Here is a 21,120-nt window from a genome sequence, read left to right on the forward strand (position 1 = left end):
ATTCAAGCCAGTACAGGTGCTTAGACTGAAATGAAAGCAACTCTTTAGAGCATCCAGGAAGGACTAGTATGTAACTCAGTAAGTCCCAGGAAGCCATTTCTTTAAAATATAGACTTGATCCTTTTGCCCTACAGCCTCATCACTCCTTTCTCTTTTTGGTTATGCTGGGCCACCCTCATCTCACTTTCTCACCATCTTTTGGGGGCTGTTTCTCCAGGAATCTGGCTACTAGCTTCTGTTTTTCCTTTCTGCCATCATAGTGGAAACTCTGACATTCATCTAAATGACCCACCCAATAACCTGACTCTGGTCTATAGCACTCTGCCATGGACCTTACCCTTATCTGCCCCGATCCCATGGTCATTTCAAATACCTGTTCACTGGCACCTCCCGTCCTCTTGACCCTGGAATCTCTGCTTTCTCTGTCTTCCCAGTCTCCAGGCATGGATCAAGCTACCGAGGCTCTGCTCCCATCCTACCTAATGCTTCTGGTAAAAAATCATATGACTCAACTAAACGGTTTCTTTATGGAGTTATAATTCCTACTCTCAGCTGGACCTTCAGGGCTGCTTGAAAACCCCTTTACTCATTTCAACTGGGTTTCCTTTCTCATTCCCGCAGGACCTATTGGGAACATTTGCTACTGGGAACATTTTTCAAGCTCCTTAGCCCCCCACTGACTCAGCCTCCTTTGCCACCTGCCTCCCCGAGCAAACAGAAGCTGTAAACCATGAACTGACGACTTCTCTCCTCCCGTGACTCTGATCACCTTCCTCTGCCGCCCTTCCATCTTGACACAACTCTAATTCACAGATCAGCCTTCTGCCTGAGTTGGATCCTCTCTTCTGCCCCCTCCATCCTTATGTTTCTCCTTCCTCCTTTCTCCATGGACCTCTGCACTTGCCTCAGTCTGGAAACACACTTAAATCTTGCTCATCCTGAAAAGTGAATCCATTTTCTTTAAATTGAACTGCTTTTAGCTTTCCTCTCTTGAGAGAACCAAGAATTCCTTTACATGTTTCTTAGCTTCTCTGTGACCGTTTCCTCATCTGTAAAGTGAACTCAGGATGGTACTTGCCTCCTAGGGTTATTGTTAATATTAAATTGTATTTATGGTCTTAGGTCATGTTGTTGAAAAGCGAAAGTGTTAGTTGCTCTGTCGTGTCTGACTTTGTGATCCCATGGACTGTAACCTGTCAGGTTCCTCTGTCCATGGGATTCTCCAGGTAAGAATACTGGAGTGGGAAGCCATTCTCTTCTCCAGGGGATCTTCCTGATCCAGGGATTGAACCCAGGTCTCTCCCATTGCAGGCAGATTCTTTACCATCTGAGCCACCAGGTACCATTTATGTAATATTATATAACATTGTATGTAATTGCAATTATGTCATATTAAGCAGAAACTATAGTACAGTTCTTAGAACTATATGGTTTTAGCTGTTTGGGTAATAATAGTATCCCCTGTGGGCTTTGATAGGATTCAGTTCACATCACTGGCCGAGCACTGACAGATGATGAAGTAGTTATTGTGTGTATTTCTGTCCTCAGAAGTGTGTCAGTTTCTTCAGGGTCAACATTACTTCATGTCCATCTTTTTATTCCTAGGGCTTTGCATAGTAACACCCACAGACACACACACTGGGTTGATGTATGTAAATAAATGAGTGCCAGAGCCCAAATGAATTGGATGGAACCATCTTCAGGGTCAATATTACTTCATAGCCGTCTTTTCATCCCTGCTGCTGCTAAGTTACTTCAGTCGTGTCCGACTCTGTGACCCCATAGCCGGAAGCCCACCAGGCTCCCCCGTCCCTGGGATTCTCCAGGCAAGAACACCGGAGTGGGCTGCCATTTCCTTCTCCAATGTGTGAAAGTGAAAAGTGAAAGTGAATTCGCTCAGTCGTTTCCAACCCTTAGAGACCCCACGGACTGCAGCCTACCAGGCTCCCCCATCCATGGGATTTTCTAGGCAAGAGTACTGGAGTGGCTTGCCATTTCATCCCTAGGGCTTTGCATAGTAGCGTGCGCGCGCACACACACACACCCTGGGTTGATGTGTGTAAATAAAATAAATGAGTGCTTGAGCCCAATTGAATTGCATGGAACCATTTTACTCCCTGAAGGGTAAAATTGGTTTGACCTATTTCCAGGCTTTTGTCTGTTCCCATGAGACTGTTTTTACCTCATGTGACATGATTTTGAAGTATAGAATAATGTTTTTAACACCGGCCAGCATAGTCATAGGAAGGCATTTGATAGGAGCATGGAGCCTTTATGTACCTTTGGGACTAAGACAAAGGAGGAGGGGTTAATCAGTACTGGCTCCCAAATAAAAGGAAGAAAACAAAGCTGGTGAAGGACCAGCTCTGAATTGAGCCCCTACCATCTGGCAGCAGTGGGCCAGGAGCCAAGGCTTTATGACAAACAAGACAGATGCTGGCCATCAGCCGGCCATTGGCCGTTGGACTGGATTGAGCTCATAGTCCAATGAGAGTTGACAGACCTTTAAAGATATTCTAGGAATACTGTTTAATTACGGTTGTGCCAAATGCTATGGAAGAGAAGCACAGGAGAGCCCAACAAGGGGAAGTGACCTGGTCCAGTGATGAGCAGTGAGTGGGGGGCAGGCAGAAATGAATAGGGTGATCTGTGAAGGGGGTCAGGTGGAGGGACCAGCCTGTTTCTGGATGGAGGTGTTTATGATAATGTGTTATGTCCATGTCATTGCATTCATCATTTATGTGGAATCACATAACACAGTCTGTTAAAGGGAAGCTGACAGATTTCAGAGTGATTCCTGCATGTGTGAATAATCTGACATAAAAATGTGGGGAGAGGGAAACTCATTTTAGATGAACCTGTGTTTTGGTCCAAAGTAACTCACATTATATAGAAGGCTCTTTATGATGCTGCTGGGCTTGTTAGACAGGAGGATGGTGAGATTTTAAAGTCCTGGTGTATTAGTAATTTCCTGGGTTTTCCATGGATGCTAAAAAGGACAGTTTTGTAAGGCCTCACTTGGATCAGCTCACTATTTACACTCTCTTCTGAATACATCTTGCATTTTTCAATTGTTGTGTCTTCTCTCCAGTAATGTAAATATTGCTCATTACAGAGTATACTTTATCATCCAGTCAGATAGCCTTCCCGCCCCAGCTGAAAGCTGTCCCTCTCTTTTATTGAACTGATTTCCAATTTTACTCCCCTTTTCACTCTGATGTCTTGTTTCATATTGTTGGCATATTTCTCATATGGTTATATTTTGTCTCAATATATAGAAAATTTAGTAAAGACTATGAGAGGAGAAGGGGACGACAGAGAATGAGATGGCTGGATGGCATCACCGACTCTGTGGACATGAGTTTGAGTGAACTCTGGGAGTTGGTGATGGACAGGGAGGCCTGGCGTGCTGTGATTCATGGGGTTGCGCAGAGTCAGACACGACTGAGCGACTGAACTGAACTGATGCCAATCATGTAAAAGAGTATGAATGATTGAAAGAACAAATACACGAATGTAAGATCTGTAGAATGGAGAAGATCCCCTGGAGAAGGAAATGGCTACTCACTCCAGTATTCTTGCCTAGAGAATTCCATGGATAGAGAAGCTTGGCAGACTGCAGTCGGTAGGGTCGCAAATAGTCAGACGTGAATGAGCGACTAATCACCTTAGCACACCTAGTAGGTAGATATCTAATAATTACTGACTGGTACAGTCAACAGAATTGATGCTTTTGAACTGTGGTGCTGGAGAAGACTCTTGAGAGTCCCTTGGACTGCAAGGATATCCAACCAATCCATTCTAAAGGAGATCAGTCCTGGGTGTTCATTGGAAGGACTGATGCTAAAGCTGAAACTCAACTACTTTGGCCACCTCATGCGAAGAGTTGACTCACTGGAAAAGACTCTGATGCTGGGAAGGATTGGGGGCGGGAGAAGGGGACGACAGAATGAGATGGCTGGATGGCATCACCAACTCGATGGACATGAGTTTGAGTGAACTCCGGGAGTTGGTGATGGACAGGGAGGCCTGGCGTGCTGTGGTTCATGGGGTCGCAAAGAGTCGGACACGACTGAGCGACTGAACTGAGCTGAACAGTCAGCAGGGAAAAATATCTGGCTTGAAGTGTGTCAGCTTCTTGTCCTCTTTCTTAAAATGAGAGCTATGTGTTCTTTTTGTCTCCCCGAATGGTATGAATCTGAGGCCTTCCCAGTGGTGAAAACGGTGTCTCCTTTGTCTAATGTTCATTTTAGCCTAACTGATTGTTTTGGCAAAACAGTCTCCTTTCCATAAACTAGAGAGAGAGATGCCATCTTTCCAAAGATAATCTCTCAAATAGACTTCTCCAGATGGCTGCTCAAGCTGCATCCAGCAGGAGCTATGCAAGTGTTTGATCCTTAGGGTTTTCAACATTTTTCCTAAAGGAAGTCAAAGAAACTTTCTCTTCCTGGATCACTCTGTGCCACTGGATTATTTTGGTTTGGGCTGGTGTATTCCAAAACTCAAACCTGCCCACTAGTCCAATGCCTGTGACCACTCAGTTTCCACTGGTTTTTCAGTTCCCAGTGATTAAACCAAAATAAAAGAAGGTGATGCCATGTCTGGCCAGGGGCAGACGCTGCCAGTTGCCAAAGCCCAGTGTTCATCACGCGGTTGACAGGGTCTCTGGTATCCTGGCAGGAGGCATGCTAGACTTTCAAAAGGCCAAGCTTGAAGGAAAAGCTCTTAAGTGAGTGAGTGTCATTTGGAAATGATTTGATGAATAGGACAGTTACAGGCCAGCCATTGAAAATCCCCTATGTGATATATTAGCAGGAATGTTTGGAGCCCACATGGAAGGTAAGGTCTGCCTTTCCCACATGCTGCCCTTCATAGCTGACACATTACACATGTCTCCGGAGCGTAACATATGGCTTCCTGAACTTGCAAATGGGGCCCAGCGTGCTCTGTTGAAATAGTGTCTGTTTAAACAGTCTCCTGGAAAAGTGAGCCACAGTCACTAAAATAGTTAATTTCATGTCTGCGAATGTCTTCTCTAGAGCCCTTTAAAATGTGTGTTGTTTTTTTTAAGGAGCATAGTAGAAAATTTGCAAATTTAAGGCGTTGACTGCCTTTGAAGGTGTTGTGAACCATCCTTACTAATTTGTACATTTTGAAAGACTCAGAGTGTAAACCAAAAATGGAACAGTGCAGATCATCTAATTCAAGCCTAATCATAATCATCTTTTTTTTTTTTTTGGTACCTTATGTGTGCCAGGCCCTTTATATTAGGCTGAGCGGTAAAGAATCCACCTGCCAATGCAGGAGACATGGGTTCAACGCCTGGGTTGGGAAGATCCCCTGGAGAAAGGAATGGCTACCCACTCCAGTATTCTTGCCTGGAGAAATCCCGTGGACAGAGGAGCCTGGAAGGCTATAGTCCACGTGGTCATAAGTTGTTTAGCGACTAAACAACTGCATTGTATAACCAAGTAGAATTCCTTCCAGTTTAGTGATAGGAATAGAGAAACTCAGATGTGAATGACCTGCTCCATACCACCTAAATGGGAGGTTTTGGTGCTGGAATTTCAACTCAGAAACACTGAAAATCTGAAGCATATCTTTCTCTATGCCAGGAATTCTTAATTTGGGGTTATGGATGGGCTGGGGGTAGGGATTTAAGCTGGAGAACACTCTTTTGAATGCAAACATTTGTGTGTTTGTACACATTATTCTGAGTAAAGTCCATATGTTTATCAGATTCTCCTGGAGGTTTGTGTGGCCTCCTAACAACTGTATTTTGACAGCAGGCTCCGTTCAGTGTGGAGACAAGAAGACAGCAAGTTAAGAATGCAAACCGTCCAAAGGCATTTGATCTGGTGTTGGTTTGACCAGAGAATGAACCACAAGTCTTCTTTCTAAACTCTGTGTGTGTGTGTGTGTGTGTGAAATAAATCACATATAGAGAAAAGTGCAATAAATGAGAATGTAGCCTTTAGTGAACATCTGTGTGTGCTGCATGCTGTGTCGCTTCAGTTGTGTCTGACTGTTTGTGATCCCATGGACTGTTGCCCACCAGTCTCCTCTGTTCATGGGATTCTCCAGACAAAAATACTGGAATGAGTTGCCATGCCCTCCTCTGGGGAATCTTTCTGACCCTGGGATCAAACCTGTATGTCTCGCGTCTCTTACATCTCCTGCATTGACAGACGGGTTCTTCACCGCTATCACCTGGGAAGCCCAGTGAACATCTGCAGGAGGCACTATAACCGGGGCAGGAAACTGAGCCAGACTCTAGAAGATGTCCCTTTCTGATCAGATGCCATGCCTCTGCCCAAACTACTATCCTGACTTCTGTGGTAACCTTGTGCTTTTCTTTATGGTTTTACCACCTTTACATATATGAACCATTAAACAATATAGATCCATTTTTCCTATTTTTATCTTTATACTCACACAGTCATACTATTCTGTTCTTTGGTGTCTTGCTTAGTTAGTGAAAGTTGCTCAGTTGTGCCCAACTCTGCGACCCCATGGACTATACAGCCCATGGAATTCTCCAGGCTAGAATACTAGAGTGGGTAGCCTTTCCCTTTTCCAGGAGATCTTCCCAACCCAGGGATCTAACCCAGGTCTCCCACACTGCAGGCAGAATTTTACCGGCTGAGCCCCAAGGGAAGCTACTTTCACCAATATTGTTTTAACTGCCTGTCCACGTTGTTGCATGCAGTTGTAGTTCGTTCACTTTCATTGCAGTGTTGTATTCCATTGCTTGGTTATATTGTAATTTATTTACCTTCTGTTATTGGATATTTGATTATTTGTAAATTTTGCCTGTTATGAGCAATGCTTTCATTAACATTTTATACGTGTCTTATACATGGGTTCCACATGCAACTCCTAGGGAAAGCCTAGTATATTTATTAAGCTTTTGTAGGAAGTGAAATACTTAACTTCCATGAGGCAAAAGTGAAGAATTCTTCTCTTCTCTCATCCCTGTCCTTAATAACACTGTGGAGGAAGAAAATTCTTTCAAGTAAATTCTCTGCTTAGCCTTAGCATGGGTTCCGGTTGTCCCCAAACTTGCGATCAGAGCAGTCGTTGAACCTGGATCAGTCCAGGGCTCTCTCCCCAGCCCTACCCCCCAGCTTACTGAGACTGGAACCTCCAGGATGGGGCCTGGGGGGAGTTTGTATATTTAACCAGTTCCCAGACCATTCCCGTGACTGGGAGACACTGAGTTTACCCTGATGAATTGATGAGGCATGGATCCTTGGTTGGGAAGAGATTTGGAGGAAGAGTATCTATGATTAAAATCTTGGAAAAGTGGCCTTAGAAAGAAAAGTTGAGAGAGCTGGATTTGTTTAGCTTGTGTAAAAAAAAAAAAAATCTGAAACAGATTAAATAGGTTTTATTTTGCAAAAGGATGAAAGAGTTTTAGAAATGAAAAAAACACTTCCCAAGTCAGAGATTGTGGAAGAAACTCCTACTAAAATCATCAGATACTGAGCATTTACTCGGCACCATGGGGGTAAGAAATAAAGGCTGTTGTCAGTGCCTTGAGGGAGCTGGAGACAAAATGAGTACATGCTGAGCTGGCGCACAAAAGCCAGGACGTGATATTTCATCCAGTCTAGACTGCGGGCTTCAGTGGAGGTGAGTGGGCGGGCCCTTGGGAGGAGAAGCTGAGAGAGGTCACCAGGAAAGGCTGGAAGTGCCTGCAGGGTGTGCACTGGGCTTTAGAAGGCTGCCCCTCGTGGGCGGAGGGATGGGATGACTGCACTCTGAAACATTGATGTCCATTTATTTTTTATTGTGATACCCCAGTAAGAAATATATTTTATATCATTACCCACTACATACTTAAAAGTTTCATGGAATGTTTAGCCTTATTACATATTATGCATGTGATGCTTAAAATTTCTTTTTATATTTTGGTGTTCTTATTTTTTTTTTAATGTTGGATTAACCCAGTACGAGGTTGAAAACACTGTTATAAGGGGGCCAAGAGCCCCATGTGAGGCAGAGCTGCGTCTGCCCTGAGCCTGCCTTGTTGGGATTGCCAATAAGGGAGAGGGGTTCCTTGGGAAGTGGTGAGAGAGGACTTGCTGATGTGATGGTGGGCTTCCTCTATTTCAGAATGTGAGTGAATAACTTTGGAATGTTATGACAAAAGTTCACACTTTACCTATCATGGGTGTTGAGCCAATAGACACAACCAAGCCAGAGATCTGGAGAAGGAAGGATTAATTATTGAAGCAAGTCAGGAGAAACACTGGGAATCTCACCCCAACCAGTGCCTCCCCAACAGCAAAATGGGGGACATTTTAAGCTAAGGGTACATCCATATTCCACTAGAAAAGACTCTGATGCTGAGAAGGACTGAGAGCAAGAGGAGAAAGGGACAGCAGAGGACCAGATGGTTGGATGACATCACTGTCTCATGAATTTGAGCAAACTTCAGGAGATGGTGGAAGACAGAGGAGCCTGGCATGATGCAGTCCATGGAGTCACAAAGAATTGGACATGACCTAATGACTGAACAACAACGTTCATATTCCTGCAGGGGCTTGAGCAGAGGAGAACTCAGTATAGAATTGGGGTGTAAAGATCAACAGAATCTAAGCTTTAGTTAATTGAAGTCAGGAGGGTCAACGTTATCATTCCATCCTCCACCTGGGTGGGGGCCTTAGTTCCTGCAGGTGTGTGAGTCAGTTAGTTGCCCAGTTGTGTCTGACTCTTTGAGACCCGATGGACTATAGCCCGCCAGGCTCCTCTGTCCATGGACTTCTCCAGGCAAGAATATTGGAGTGGGTAGCCATTCTCTTCTCAACCCAGGGATCGAACCTAGGTCTCCTGCATTGCAGGCAGATTCGTTACCGTCTGAGCCACCAGGGAAGCCCTTCTCAAAGATGTATTGTTATTATGTCTATCCCCTCAGGAGGAACTGGGACTCTGCTTTGTCACTGCACTATTGTTTGACTTTCTTTTACTGTTTCTGCATTTCTTGTTTTCCCTGATTACTGAGACTTGTTCAGGGGCAAGCACTGTGGCCAGACTCAGATCACAAAATGGCTTAGGACAGAATGGCTTCTCTTTTGTCAAGAAAGTTCCTAGGTTTCTTTCTCCAGGGATTCCCTAACCTGTCTGCTTACAATACCAGATATGAGAGTGGGGCGTCCTTCATATGAAGAAAGTTTTCCAACTTTCCTGACAAAAATTTGGTGTCCAACAATTCAGTTCAGTTCTGGCACTAATGCCCCAGAGTTAACATCTGATTCCACAGGATAAAGGGCTCAATCCCACAAGATTGCCCCCACTTTAGATGCCAGATTCAAGTCCTCAGCCAACCATATGTCTCACTGACCAGCTATAAAGTCCAAGGGTTCCCACAGCTCCTTGTCCAGGTTTGATAATTCACTAGAAATAGCAAACAGAACCCAGGAAGGCACTTCACTTTCTAGTGTCAGTTTATTATACATGATACAATTCAGAAATAGCCAGATAGAAGAAATGCTTGGGGCAAGGAATGGAGTGTGTGCGCACATGCCTGTGGGTGCCCAGCTCTTCCATGGCTTCTGCAGCAAAACCACGCTCCCAGCACCTTTGTAACTGAGCAGGACGCCATGGGGCCTCCCAGGACAGACCCCTCCCCCGTATCCTCTGCTGTGGGTCCTCTCTGAAGTACCCAAATAATAGTATCTCATACACATTTCCTGAGTTTTTCAGATGCTAGAAAACCACCACTAAATGGAAGAACTACTTGATGATCAGGAGCTCGGAGCCCGCAGACCTTCTGGCCCCTAAGAACAGATGCTGTTAACACCCATCAACCAGTCAGAGAATTGTGCAGGAGCCAGTCACATACCCTGGAACACCCCTCCCTCACCTGACCTTTAGAAATATTTTGCTGAAACTTTCAGGGAGTTCAGTGGGGGCATTAGCCACCCTTTCTCCTTGCATTGTCCTGCAATAAACCTTTCTCTGTGCCAGATCCCAACATTTCAGTTTCTTGGGCCTCACTGTGTGTCGGGCATAAGAATGCGTGTCCGGTAACAGATGCACATGTAACTAATTTTAGGGAGCCCCTGCAATCAGATTTTTCTCAACCAAGAGTTGAGTGCCTTAGTTGCACTGAGAAGGAAAATCCTTTCATGTGGCCTTTCTTTGCTTAAGTACTTTCAATCATGTCCTCTGAGATTTAATATCCTTTTGATCTTCCCAATCCAGTTTTAATTGGGTCAGTTTAAGTTAGGGAAGGATTTTAAAAGACAACGCTAATAATGGAGCAGTTGGGATGATGTAGATAGGAATAACTGGTTGGAAATGTGCTTCAGTAAACGTTTTTTTATTTTGTTGTGGCTTGTAAAATGCAGTCTGGAGGGAAGTAAGCTGCAATCCATTTCTCTTAGTGTTTGCTACATTTTGTCATTAAGTAAAGCCTGTGATTCTACTGACAAACACTTGTGCCTTGGGCAATGTATTTGTTCTGTTCCCCTTCAATGGGAAGCCTGCTTTGTTTTTTATAAGTAATTTTTTAAGACATGTGAATTTATTTTATTACTATTAGTTTTTTGGCCATGCCACATGCCATGTGGGATCCTAGTTCTCTGACCGGGGATCAAACCCATGCCCCCTGCCTTGAAAGTGTGGAGTCTTAACCACTAGACCACCAGGGGAGTCTCAGGAAACTTGATTTGTAATAAAAGATAAAACCAGTGTCTTCTCTGTGAGTAAATTATAGGAGAATGGTGGATGATTTGGCCTAGACAACGTTCTTTCTTTGCTGAACACTGTTTAGAGAGCCTCTGTGTAGAGCTGCACTGTTCTATGTGATGTCCACTAGCTCCTGGCACTTGGTATCTAAAATTAAATTTTGCAATTCACTTCCTCAGTCTCACTGGCCACATTGTCAGTGCTCAACAGCCACACGTGGCTAATGCGAGATTGGTGGTTGAGGCCAGATAGTTGTTTCAGGGAGAGGGGTATCCCGAGCGTTGTAAGGTGTTTAGCATCACTCCAGCCTCTACCTACCAGATGCTGGTAGGACTCCCTAGTCATGACAATCAAAACTGCATGTCACGACTGCCAAATGTCCCTTGAGGGGCAGTCACCCCTGGTTGAGAATCACTGGCCCAGTGGCTACAGTTTTGGGACAGTTGCAGATACAGAACATTTCCATCATCACAGACTGTGCAATTCTGGAATGATTCCTGGCAGAGGTTGGCTTTGGACATTTTCTAGATTAAACCTTTTAAGCTTTAGAGCAAGGACAGTGATCGTTCAGTTCAAAGCCTTGGGAAACTGTTTTATTTTTTCGGGTGACTTACTATCTGAAGCATGTAAGTAGCCACGTGGCATCCTGGACTTCACGCAGCCCAGAGGACAGATGTGTGATTTTCATCCAGACCTAGTTCCCTCTCGCTGTGTTCTTACACTCAATGATGGCAGGGAGAAGGAGGGCTTCCCCTTCATGGGAAAGGAGAGTCCTGAGAAATGGAAGATGTCCAACCCTGAGACTCTCTGCCTTGAGACCTGGGTTACCTCTTCCGTGGCCTGTGTCTTTCTCGAAAGCCCTGCCTCTAGGCTGGGGTTGGGAGGGGTGCTGGGGCCATCTGCTGGCCCCACCCTTGCTCTATGAGAGGCACAGTCTTACTGAGTTTTCTGGTTCCATGAGTGCCGAGAGATGCAAATTGTCCTGAGCCCATGGAAGACTGCAATCCTTTGAAAGATTCCCTCTTGTTACATTTAAATCTCCAGTGTCTCCTCTACATTTTCCTGGAAGTGGTCCATGGCAGAGTCTTTAATATGAATTGCCTGGTGATTCTTATTTTCAGGGTCACAGGAAAGCAGCCAGCCCTAGAGACCTGTCTGTAGAAAGTGTTGGGGAGAGAGGAAGATTCCCTTTCAGGGCAGAGGTGTCCATCCCTAGAGGCTCCAGAAAGTAGGCCTAGCAGGGGTGCGGGGGGGTGTGTCTGGAAAGCAGGCTGGGCTTGCAGTTTCCCCGGGGCTTTTCCTCCTCTGTGAGCCCCATTTGCCTCACATGCCTCCTGTTGACCCTTCTTCCATCACGAGTTTGTTCTCCTCTCTAAGATCTTCAGCGGCTCACTGCTGCCTTTCCACGTTGGACACTTCTTAGTACTCAAGGCTCTTTTTGCTCTGATAGGAAGATCTTCTCTATCCCTTAATAAGATTAGAAATTAGTTTTTGTGCCGCCGAAAGCTTTCCTGTTACTGCCGTCTGCAGAATTATTCTCTCGGGGCTGAGGATCCGTGGTGGTGGACGCTTTGCTCAGGGCCATTTGATATGTAATAGCTCGTTCAGAAGGAAGTTTTGTTTCTGGTGATATTCTGTTGAGCTGGAAGCCTAGACAACTACTTAAAACCAGCGTACAACTCAAAACTGCAGTAAATGGGCCGGGAGAGGAGACAGCAAAAGTGGATGGGGGGCCACTTGTGTAAATCCTCAGGCTGCCTTGGGCTGGTGGCTGCTTGGTCCTGTTTATGGGCCCGGTGAGCTGTGGACCAGGTCAAAGGTCAGTGTTCTGCGGTGCCAGCTGTCAAGTTTAGCCGCAAATAAGCTAATGTGTAAACCGGCCTCTTGGTCTTTGAAAGTTGCTTCATCTTCCCCATTTCAGTTGAAAGAAGTTGCTTTGTTTCAGAGTTTGGTGACCGACCCCTATTTCATTGAACTGTGGATGTTTTCTTTTGGGAAACCAGCCTTTTTGGGTGTCTCCATGGTGAAGGGAAAGGTATTTTTACAGTTGCCCATTGCAGGGCTGGTTCTCATTTGAGTGACGGGGAGGGTGGAGAGCCGGGAGGTTCCGGATCCTGAAGGCAGGATAGCCGTGGCTGCTGTCACTTACTGGCTCTCTGTGTCCCCTTTGCTCCACAGACCAACGAGTGGAACAAGAATGATGACCGACTGCTGCAGGCCGTGGAGAATGGAGATGCCGAGAAGGTGGCCTCGCTGCTGGGCAAGAAGGGGGCCAGCGCCACCAAGCATGACAGCGAGGGCAAGACCGCGTAAGTTAAAGAGATTGGCTTCTGACAGCCGCTGGGTCCTGGGTCCTCAGCTGGTTCTCTGAAGTTCTCAGGATCCCTAGGGGAACTTTGCAAGTGCATGTAGTCCTACCCCCACCGCCCACCCCCTGTTAAAATATGTAAGAGGATATTTTAGTCTAGTTCCTCTCTCTTCAAGTTCCAAGTTACACATTTGAGTTTTGCCTTGAATGGTTACATTTCTTCTTGGTGTAACCAAAGATTTTGCCAGAGAACAAATAGCACCAGCCTTGTAACCAGCTGACTTATAGGTGGGAAATGAATCCGATCCCAGATTAGAAACAGCATAAAAGAGAAAGTTTTTTTTTTTCATAACCATGAAACCTTATTATTTATAGTATTTGTTGTTCAGTCGCTCAGTCGTGTCCGACTCTTTGCGACCCCATGGACTGCAGTACACCAGGCTTCCCTGTCTTTCACCATCTCCCGGAGCCTGCTCACACTCATGTCCATTGAGTCAGTGATGCCATCCAACCATCTCATCCTCTGTCCTTCCTTACTCTGGTCATCTTACAGAGAGGTTATTGACTTTAGATTTCTAATCTGGACTTTTATCAGCTAGGATTGTGTAGTCCTCACACTTCAATTTCTTCACTATACAGTGGAGATGACAGTATTCAACCTCCAGGGTAGTTATGAGAATAAAACAAGATACTGACATTGGTTGGGTGACCCCAGAAGCAGGTTTTGAGGTGTGCAAGAAGTTTTTGTAGCCCATGATCTCAGCAAGTGGACAGTAAGGGAATGAAGCCTCTATAGCATGTTACTGACAGGTTACTGCTATGAGCAACTGAGACTCATTCCCACTAAGGACCTCTGTGAATCTGTCTAGACTTAGAGTAGGGGTTGGCTGACTATGGCCCAACTGTCTGCCTTTGTAAATCGGATTTTGTTGGAATGCAGCCACACCTGTTCATTGAGCATTGTTCGTGGCTGCTTCTGCACTGCAAAGGCAGATCTGAGTCTTAAGGACTGTGTGGCCCACAAAACCTAACATTTTACTTACCCCAGGATTAAAGTATGCTTCAGAGTTGTCCCACCCAAAGGGTAAGGAAACTGGGGTATCTATTCCTGATCTCCTGACCCTGCAAGGTTGAGTGCTTTGCTCGGGGCGATTACGCTTATGGCCAGAACGCCTCTAAAAGGATGAAGGAGGGGCCTCTAGAGCCATAGATGCCAGGTGTGAAAAGCTGCACAGCGCCCAGCCCACAGCGAGCACTTGATAAAGCCAGCTCCCTTCCTTTCTTGTCCTAGATTACTGTAGCTCAATTCTGGCAGATCTGGCATTCGATGCTCCTGGAGTGCTTTTATTTTTTTTTTCAACTTTGTTTTTGGTCCTGCCACACCTCTTGTGGGATCTTAGTTCCCCGACCAGGGGTTAAACTCATGTCCCTCGCATTGGAAGGCGGATTCTTAACCACAAGACTGCCAGGGAAGTCCACCCTGGGTTGCTTTTTAAAATATGGATGCTATGCCCACCCTGACGTTCTGAATCATTTGGTCTAGGCAGAGGACCAGGAATCCATAGTTTTAAAAGTATCCCATGTAGATTCAACCAGAGAGAACCATTCTCTGGAAATTAGATTGAGTGTAGATTGAAGCATAGATATCAAGAATAAATGGCAAATTGTCAGGGAGAATTGTCCCATTTTAGTGCTATGCTGTGTGCTAAGTTGCTTCACTCGTGTCCGACTCTTTGTGACCCCATAGACTGTAGCCCACCAGGCTCCTCTGTCTGTGGGATTCTCCAGGCAGGAATACGGGAGTGGGTTGCCATGCCCTCCTCCAGGAGATCTTCCTGACCCAGGGATCAAACCCACATCTCTTACGTCTCTTACATTTGCAGGCATGTTCTTTACCACTAGTGCCACCTGGGAAGCCCCAAATTAACCCCTCTTCCCAGCACCCATAGAAAAGGGTGACCCCATAGAGGAGACCCCAACTCTTGATTGGGAGCCACAAGGAAGCTCAAAGGGCTAAGCTTTCTGTAGGAACCAGGCTAGCCAGCACATAAAGCGGAGAGGGTACATGTTCTCACACAGGTCAGAGTCTGGTTCTGTAGGAGATGGGCTTGTCCTTTTGACCAGTCACCGTAAGTTGAACTCCACCCCCCCAGCCTCAGCTTGACTTCCTTCTTGGCAGAGGCCTGTCTCAGGTGTGGGCACAAGGCCATATCCCTGGGAGCCCTGACTCGCTGGGCAGGGTAGTAGGCTGGCTTTGGGTGTTGGCTAATGTTTTGTTGCATCCTTGCCTACTCAACCTTATGTAACTGTTAGTTCTGACTGTCTCTTGTGCTCTAGACTGTAATTTCCTTGCTAGAAGGGACTGTGACCTTACAGTTTCCAGCTGGAATTATCTAGCCAGCGGCATGGTTTATAGTATTGTTTTTAAAATAATTTTATTTATTTTTGGCTGCACAGGCTCTTCACTGCTGCACGGGCTTTCTCTAGTGGCAAGCAGAGCCCACTTTCTTTGTGGCCCATGGGGTTTCCATTGTGGTGGCTTCTCTTGCTGTGGAGTGCGGGCTCTAGGTGCGTGCTAGGTAGTTGTGGCACATGGGCTCAGAAGTTGCAGCTACAGTCTCTAGAGCGCAGGCTCAGTAGTTGTGGTGCAGGGGCTTAGTTCCTCTGGCATGTGGCATCTTCCCAGACCAGGGTTCGAACCCGTGTCCCCTGCATTGGCGAAGTCTTAACCATTGGACCACCAGGGAAGTCCTATAGTAGATAGCAAATAAATATTTGTTGGATGAGTGAATTAACCTTTTCTCGTGATGCTGCATTTGGAGTTCGTGCTCTCTGAGCTACTGTGGCAGAGGCCACCCCTCCTAAGCCCGTCCTGAGGTTTTAGCAGTAGGCCCGGTGCTTTTGTATTGCTCTGTGTTCCACCATACAGCTTTCTAGGCTCCTCCTCCTCCCAGTCTGGCTCTGCAGATGTCTGCACAAGACAACCTTTACAGCCAGCCCAGAGAAAGGGAAGGGAACTGTTTGTGATAGTTTTGTCCAAGACAATACTCACGAAAGAAAAGAAAACTTAGATTAGCAGCTTTGCCATAATTATGATCACCTTGATCAATCTGTGCCTTTTCTTAATAAGATATGCATTATGTATAGAACAGATGGTCAGATTTATTTTCTCTTCTCTCTCCTTTTTAATTGTAAAATATACACATCATAAAACTTACCAGTTTAACCATTTTAAAGTATCCATTTCAGTGGCATTAAGTACATTCATAGTGTCGTACAACCATCATCATCATCATCATCTAGTTCCAGAAATTTTTCATCACCCCAAAAGGAAACCCACACCCATTAAACAGTGACACTCCTTAACTTCCCCTCCTACTCTTCCTGGCGACCACTAATCTGCTTTCTGTCTTTATGAATCAGCCTATTCTAGATATTTCATAGAAATGGAATCATACTATACGAGGCCCTTTGTCTCTGGCTTCTTTCAGCTTAATGTTTTCAAGGTTCATCCTTATTGCAGCATGAATCAGTAGTTCATTCTGTTCTTTTCAACTAGAATTGCACACAGCAGTTATAAAAAAATCACCACCTCCATTTAAAAGATGATAAAACTCAGGTCCACGTGATGCATCTCTCCCTGAATTAACCCTGAGCCATTTCTAACATCTCTGCCTTTGCACTTAAAAGCCATCAGTGACACCTAGGTAGAAAACTAGAGAGACTCTATGCAAGAGGAAGAGAGGAGGTAATTAAGTTTTCCGTGCAAGATTTTTCATAAGACATCATCTGCTAACATTAAACTTTTCTGGTTGGGCTGTTCCTTTTGATTTTTAGTTATTAACCGATAACTGTAAGAATTTAGTTTTCAAAGCCACCACAGAATTAAATCTGTCTCGCTTCATATTTTCTTTCCAATCTAATGGTCTTAGTGTTGAGAAGGAAGAGGGGGCGGTGCTGTGGGGTTGGAAATCATCTCTCTTGTCCCTTTGGTCTGTGTATGTCAGTGGCTCAGTTGTGACTGACTCTTTGCGACCCCATGAACGGTAGCCCTCCAGGCTCCTCTGTCCATGGTATTCTCCAGGCAAGAATACTGGAGTGAGTAGCTGTTTTCTTCTCCAGGGGATCTTCCTGACCCAGAGATGAAACCCAGGTCTCTTGAATTGCAGGCAGATTCTTTACTGTCTGAGCCACTAGGAAATCCTGTCCCTTTGGTACCATGTAATTCTGCAAGGCCAAGTGTCTGCTGTAAGAGTGAGCCCCAGGCAGCATTGTTCCCTTGGTTTCAGCGTTCTTACCTTGCACGTCTACACTTCTGGCTTCGGGTTAGTCTAATCTGTGCATTCCTGCCTGAGTGTATGCGCAGGTCCCTCAAGCTATGGAGACTTTGCTGTTCTTGTTCCTATTCTTTCCATGTGCATCTGGTGTGGTGTCAGGGGAATGAGGAACTCCCTAGGCGCAGTTCTGAATTCAGGGCAGGCCAATGCAGAGTGTTCCTCCCTCAAGAACTCTGGCTGCATCAGCCCCCTGGAGCTTGCAGGGCCTGCATTTGTTGGAGGGTGTGTATAGAATGTTTTGCATTTGTCTCCAAAGGGTAAGACTAGATCACATACCTGAAAGTTAGGTCCTTGACAGGACTTGGCCTCATTCTCTGCCCACTCATTAACGTTTACCCTTTGATTTATGCACACCTCCATATCAAAATGAATTTGGAGGCCTATCTTCTAGTGAGGTTTTGTGATAACCCATTTCATCATCTTGCTCACTGATGCACAGTGTCTTCCTATTTTCTCACAGCCTGGAGTCCTGACTTTGGCTTTCAAGGGCCTCCTGGTGGCCCTGCCCTTGTTTGGCTGTTTTCTTACTCGTTTCTTCTGCTGGAGGTGGCACTGTCTGCTCCCTGCCTTCCTCTCCTGTGAGACCATCTAAGTGTTTGACCCAGGTTCTCTAGTCCAGAATGCCTTCCTCCCTGATATTCTCAGTCCTTTTTAAAAATTTTTGTCTTCTCTTTGAAATACTAGAATCTTGATTGAAAAACTTGATGTAGAAAAGTCTCTACAGCTTAAATATGATATGTATTTTTTTTTTTGGCCATGCCATGTGGATACAGGATATTACTTCCCTGACCAGGGATTGAACCTGTGCCTTCTGCACTGGAAGTGCAGAGTCCTAACCACTGGATTGCTAGGGAAGCCCCCAAGATCTGTGTTTTCTGAGTGACTCAAATCCCTTACAACATGGACGCTCTCTGAGGACCGGGATCCTATGATTTCAGTGGTGATGTTGGTCTCTCCCACTGTTTCAGGCATATAAAAGGCACTTGGCTGCTATTTGTGGAAGTGAACTTTTTGGCATGGTTCTAATGGAGAAAACACTCGTTTTGCTGGTACTGTCTCATGGATAAAGTTGTTAGGGATGAACTAACTTGGGGCTCAAGAGGAAAAGAAGCTGTCCTGGTGAACATCAGAACCTGACCCATGTCTCTCCCAGCTTCCAGTGCAGTTTCAGAAGAGACATACTCAGCCCTCACTACCTAAGAGAATCAGACAACCCAGGAAGTCCCAAGAATGAGGCAGCCATCTCAGTTGACATTCTCCAGAAGCTTCCATAACCCAAGGTCAATCACCAGATGGGTGGTTTAGTAATTCTTCAGACTTTTCAGTTCTTCCTGGAATACTTCCTTTAGGGAGAGATAAGAAACCTTGTCTGGAATTTTTCTTCCTCTAAAACTGATCTAAGAGGGGTTAAACAAGGGGGTGGAAGCAATCGAGTGACTGAAATTCGTTTCACAAAGAGTAAAAGAAGGGTGATGTCTTGGGTCAGCAGAGAACAAAATAGAGCCGGGCAGAGAGTTTCAGCCGTGGGCTGTGTTTACGGAGTCAGGCTTGGCTTCCCTCAGCCCATCTGTTCTCTTTCCATGGTGGAGGTGAGGAAGAGGGAGATGCCATTGCCCTAAAACCTCTCACCATAGGGCAAGCTAATTGTTTCAAGATGGTTTCCCCTACATTTGGATGTGTGTTTAATTAAAGTTATGTGTGTTTGTTTTAGGAACAACCAGACTAAATAAAATCACTGCTGGGACTGTGGTATTTGAAGAAATACCACCCAGCTGTGTGTGTATAGAGACAAATACATACATATATATATGTTGTCTGCATCCATGTTTAGCCCACCTTTCAAAAACCTGATCTTTTTGGCTTTGAAAACAAGAACTTGTGCAAGTATTTTTAGATGACTCGGTGACACTTACATGTAAAATAGAGGAGATAGTCCTTGAATTCTGTAGATCAGTATGAGAAGGGGCGTCTCTGGCGGGTGGCTTGTTGTACTTCTGACTCTTCCTGTTTTCTCAGAATAGACATGGAAAGAGGGTTTCAGTCTTGGAAATCAAGTCATACCACCTGGTTGCCTTCTCTCACAGCCCTCAAATTCATTTACCTAAAACTGCAGTATACTTTATGTGTAATTGCAGCCTCCTCCTCAGCAAAATCGCCTTCCAGGCAAAACCACCCTGTGTTTTGTCTAAATCCTGTTAATATCTGGCAGAGGGATGGACTGAACGCTATAATTTCTTTATAGTGTATCTCCTCTGCTTCTGGTCAAGTGCATTTTTGAAAGTGACATAATGTCTGTTCCTGTCTTGCAAATATACCCAAATGTTTGCTTCTAGTTGGGAGGCATTAAAGTGCTCCAGAATCATTCATAAGCACATAACAAAAAAAAGGAGAAAATATGGTCCTTGCCTATAAGATGCACAGCATCTGGTTGAGAAGAATAAGACCAACAGAAGTACTAGAGAATAATTAAGTGCTAAATTGTAACATACTAACTGTAAGGGGTTCAAGATGGGAAGGGGTGGTGATACACTGGAGAAGTGAAGGAATGCTTCCTGTGATGCAAGGTGGCCCCGAGAGGATGGGTTGGGAGGATGTGGGTGGGGACAGAGGAAGTGGTAACTGCGTGGATGGAGACCATCCCAAATGGAAAAGAAAAACAATACCATGGTCATTATTTCCTTCCCTTCCTCCAGAGCTTATCATAGTACTTCAAGGTCAGGGACCCACTTGACAGCTAGATCCGTGGTTCTCAACCTAACTCCCATTAGAAGCTTCCTGGACAGCTTTGAGAAGAGCTGGGCATCAGAGCTACCTGTGTAATTCCTATGGGGTGCAGTCTGAGCATAGCGTTGTTTCAGCACATAGGTGGCTTAAATGGTCAGCCCAAACTGAGGACCATGGTGCTGGTCACTCTGCAGTGAAGCCCAAAGCTTCCCACAGGTTTTCCCTCATGACAGGTTACAGGGGGACTGAGGAAGGCCCAGAGAGCCCAGGTGAAATGTTTTCGGGGTGTGTGTGTGTGTGTGTGTTTCGGGTGTGTGTGTGTGTGTGTGTTTTGGGTGTGTGTATGTCTGTGTGTGTCTGTGTGTGTGTGTGTGTCTCTGTGTGTGTCTGTGTCTGTGTGTGTGTGTGTGTCTGTGTCTGTGTGTGTGTCTGTGTGTCTGTGTGTGTGTCTGTGTGTGCGCTTAGTTGCTCAATCGTGTCCAACTCTTTGTGATCCTATGGACGGTAGCCCGCCAGGCTCCTCTGTCCATGGGGATTCTCCAGGCAAGAATACTGGAGTGGGTTGCCATGCCCTCCCCCAGGGGATCCTCCCAACCCAGGGATTAAACCCAGTCTCCCACTTTGCAGGTGGATTCTTTACTGTCTGAGCCACGAGGGAAGCCCATCCACACATATATGTGTATATCAAGCTTGTGCACAGAGTAAAATGAAAGATAAATTTTGTCATAAAGTAAATATGTTAAAGTTATATAATTTACAAGGTGTTTATAGGAAAATAGTGTCGTGGGTTAAAGCTGAACAGATCATGTTGCAAAACTGCTTTGGAAGGAAGACTTGTAACCAGGGAAGTGGTACAAATTGATGAGAATAGATATGGGGATTAAGAACTAGAGTGATTAAAATATTGGTGGGGTCACAGGATTTTTTCATTTTGAAACTTTGCAAAGCTGGATTAAGTATATTGAAAAGGAAGGATTTTAGACACTCAGATGGCCTATTGTTGCCCAGGGTTGCAGCAATCTGGCTTTGCCTCAGGGGCCAGGCCTGCCACCACAT

The 21,120-nt window shown here is 45.3% G+C and overlaps 1 protein-coding gene across 7 annotated transcripts in view; it reads left to right on the forward strand.

Annotated features, from left to right (window-relative positions):
- Window positions 1–21,120, forward strand: part of RAI14 (retinoic acid induced 14) — a 172,254-nt gene that overhangs the window by 91,286 nt on the left and 59,848 nt on the right. For all 7 annotated transcript variants that reach the window (XM_055422196.2, XM_055422198.2, XM_055422199.2 and 4 more), the window contains exon 3: window positions 12,874–13,004. In XM_055422196.2, the coding sequence (XP_055278171.2) occupies window positions 12,874–13,004 (131 nt within the window). The remainder of the gene's footprint in view (window positions 1–12,873; window positions 13,005–21,120) is intronic.

Source organism: Moschus berezovskii, chromosome 18 (assembly GCF_049115385.1).
Source record: "Moschus berezovskii isolate FMDL1 chromosome 18, NW_MosBer_1.0, whole genome shotgun sequence".
In the NCBI taxonomy this organism is placed as follows: domain Eukaryota; kingdom Metazoa; phylum Chordata; class Mammalia; order Artiodactyla; family Moschidae; genus Moschus; species Moschus berezovskii.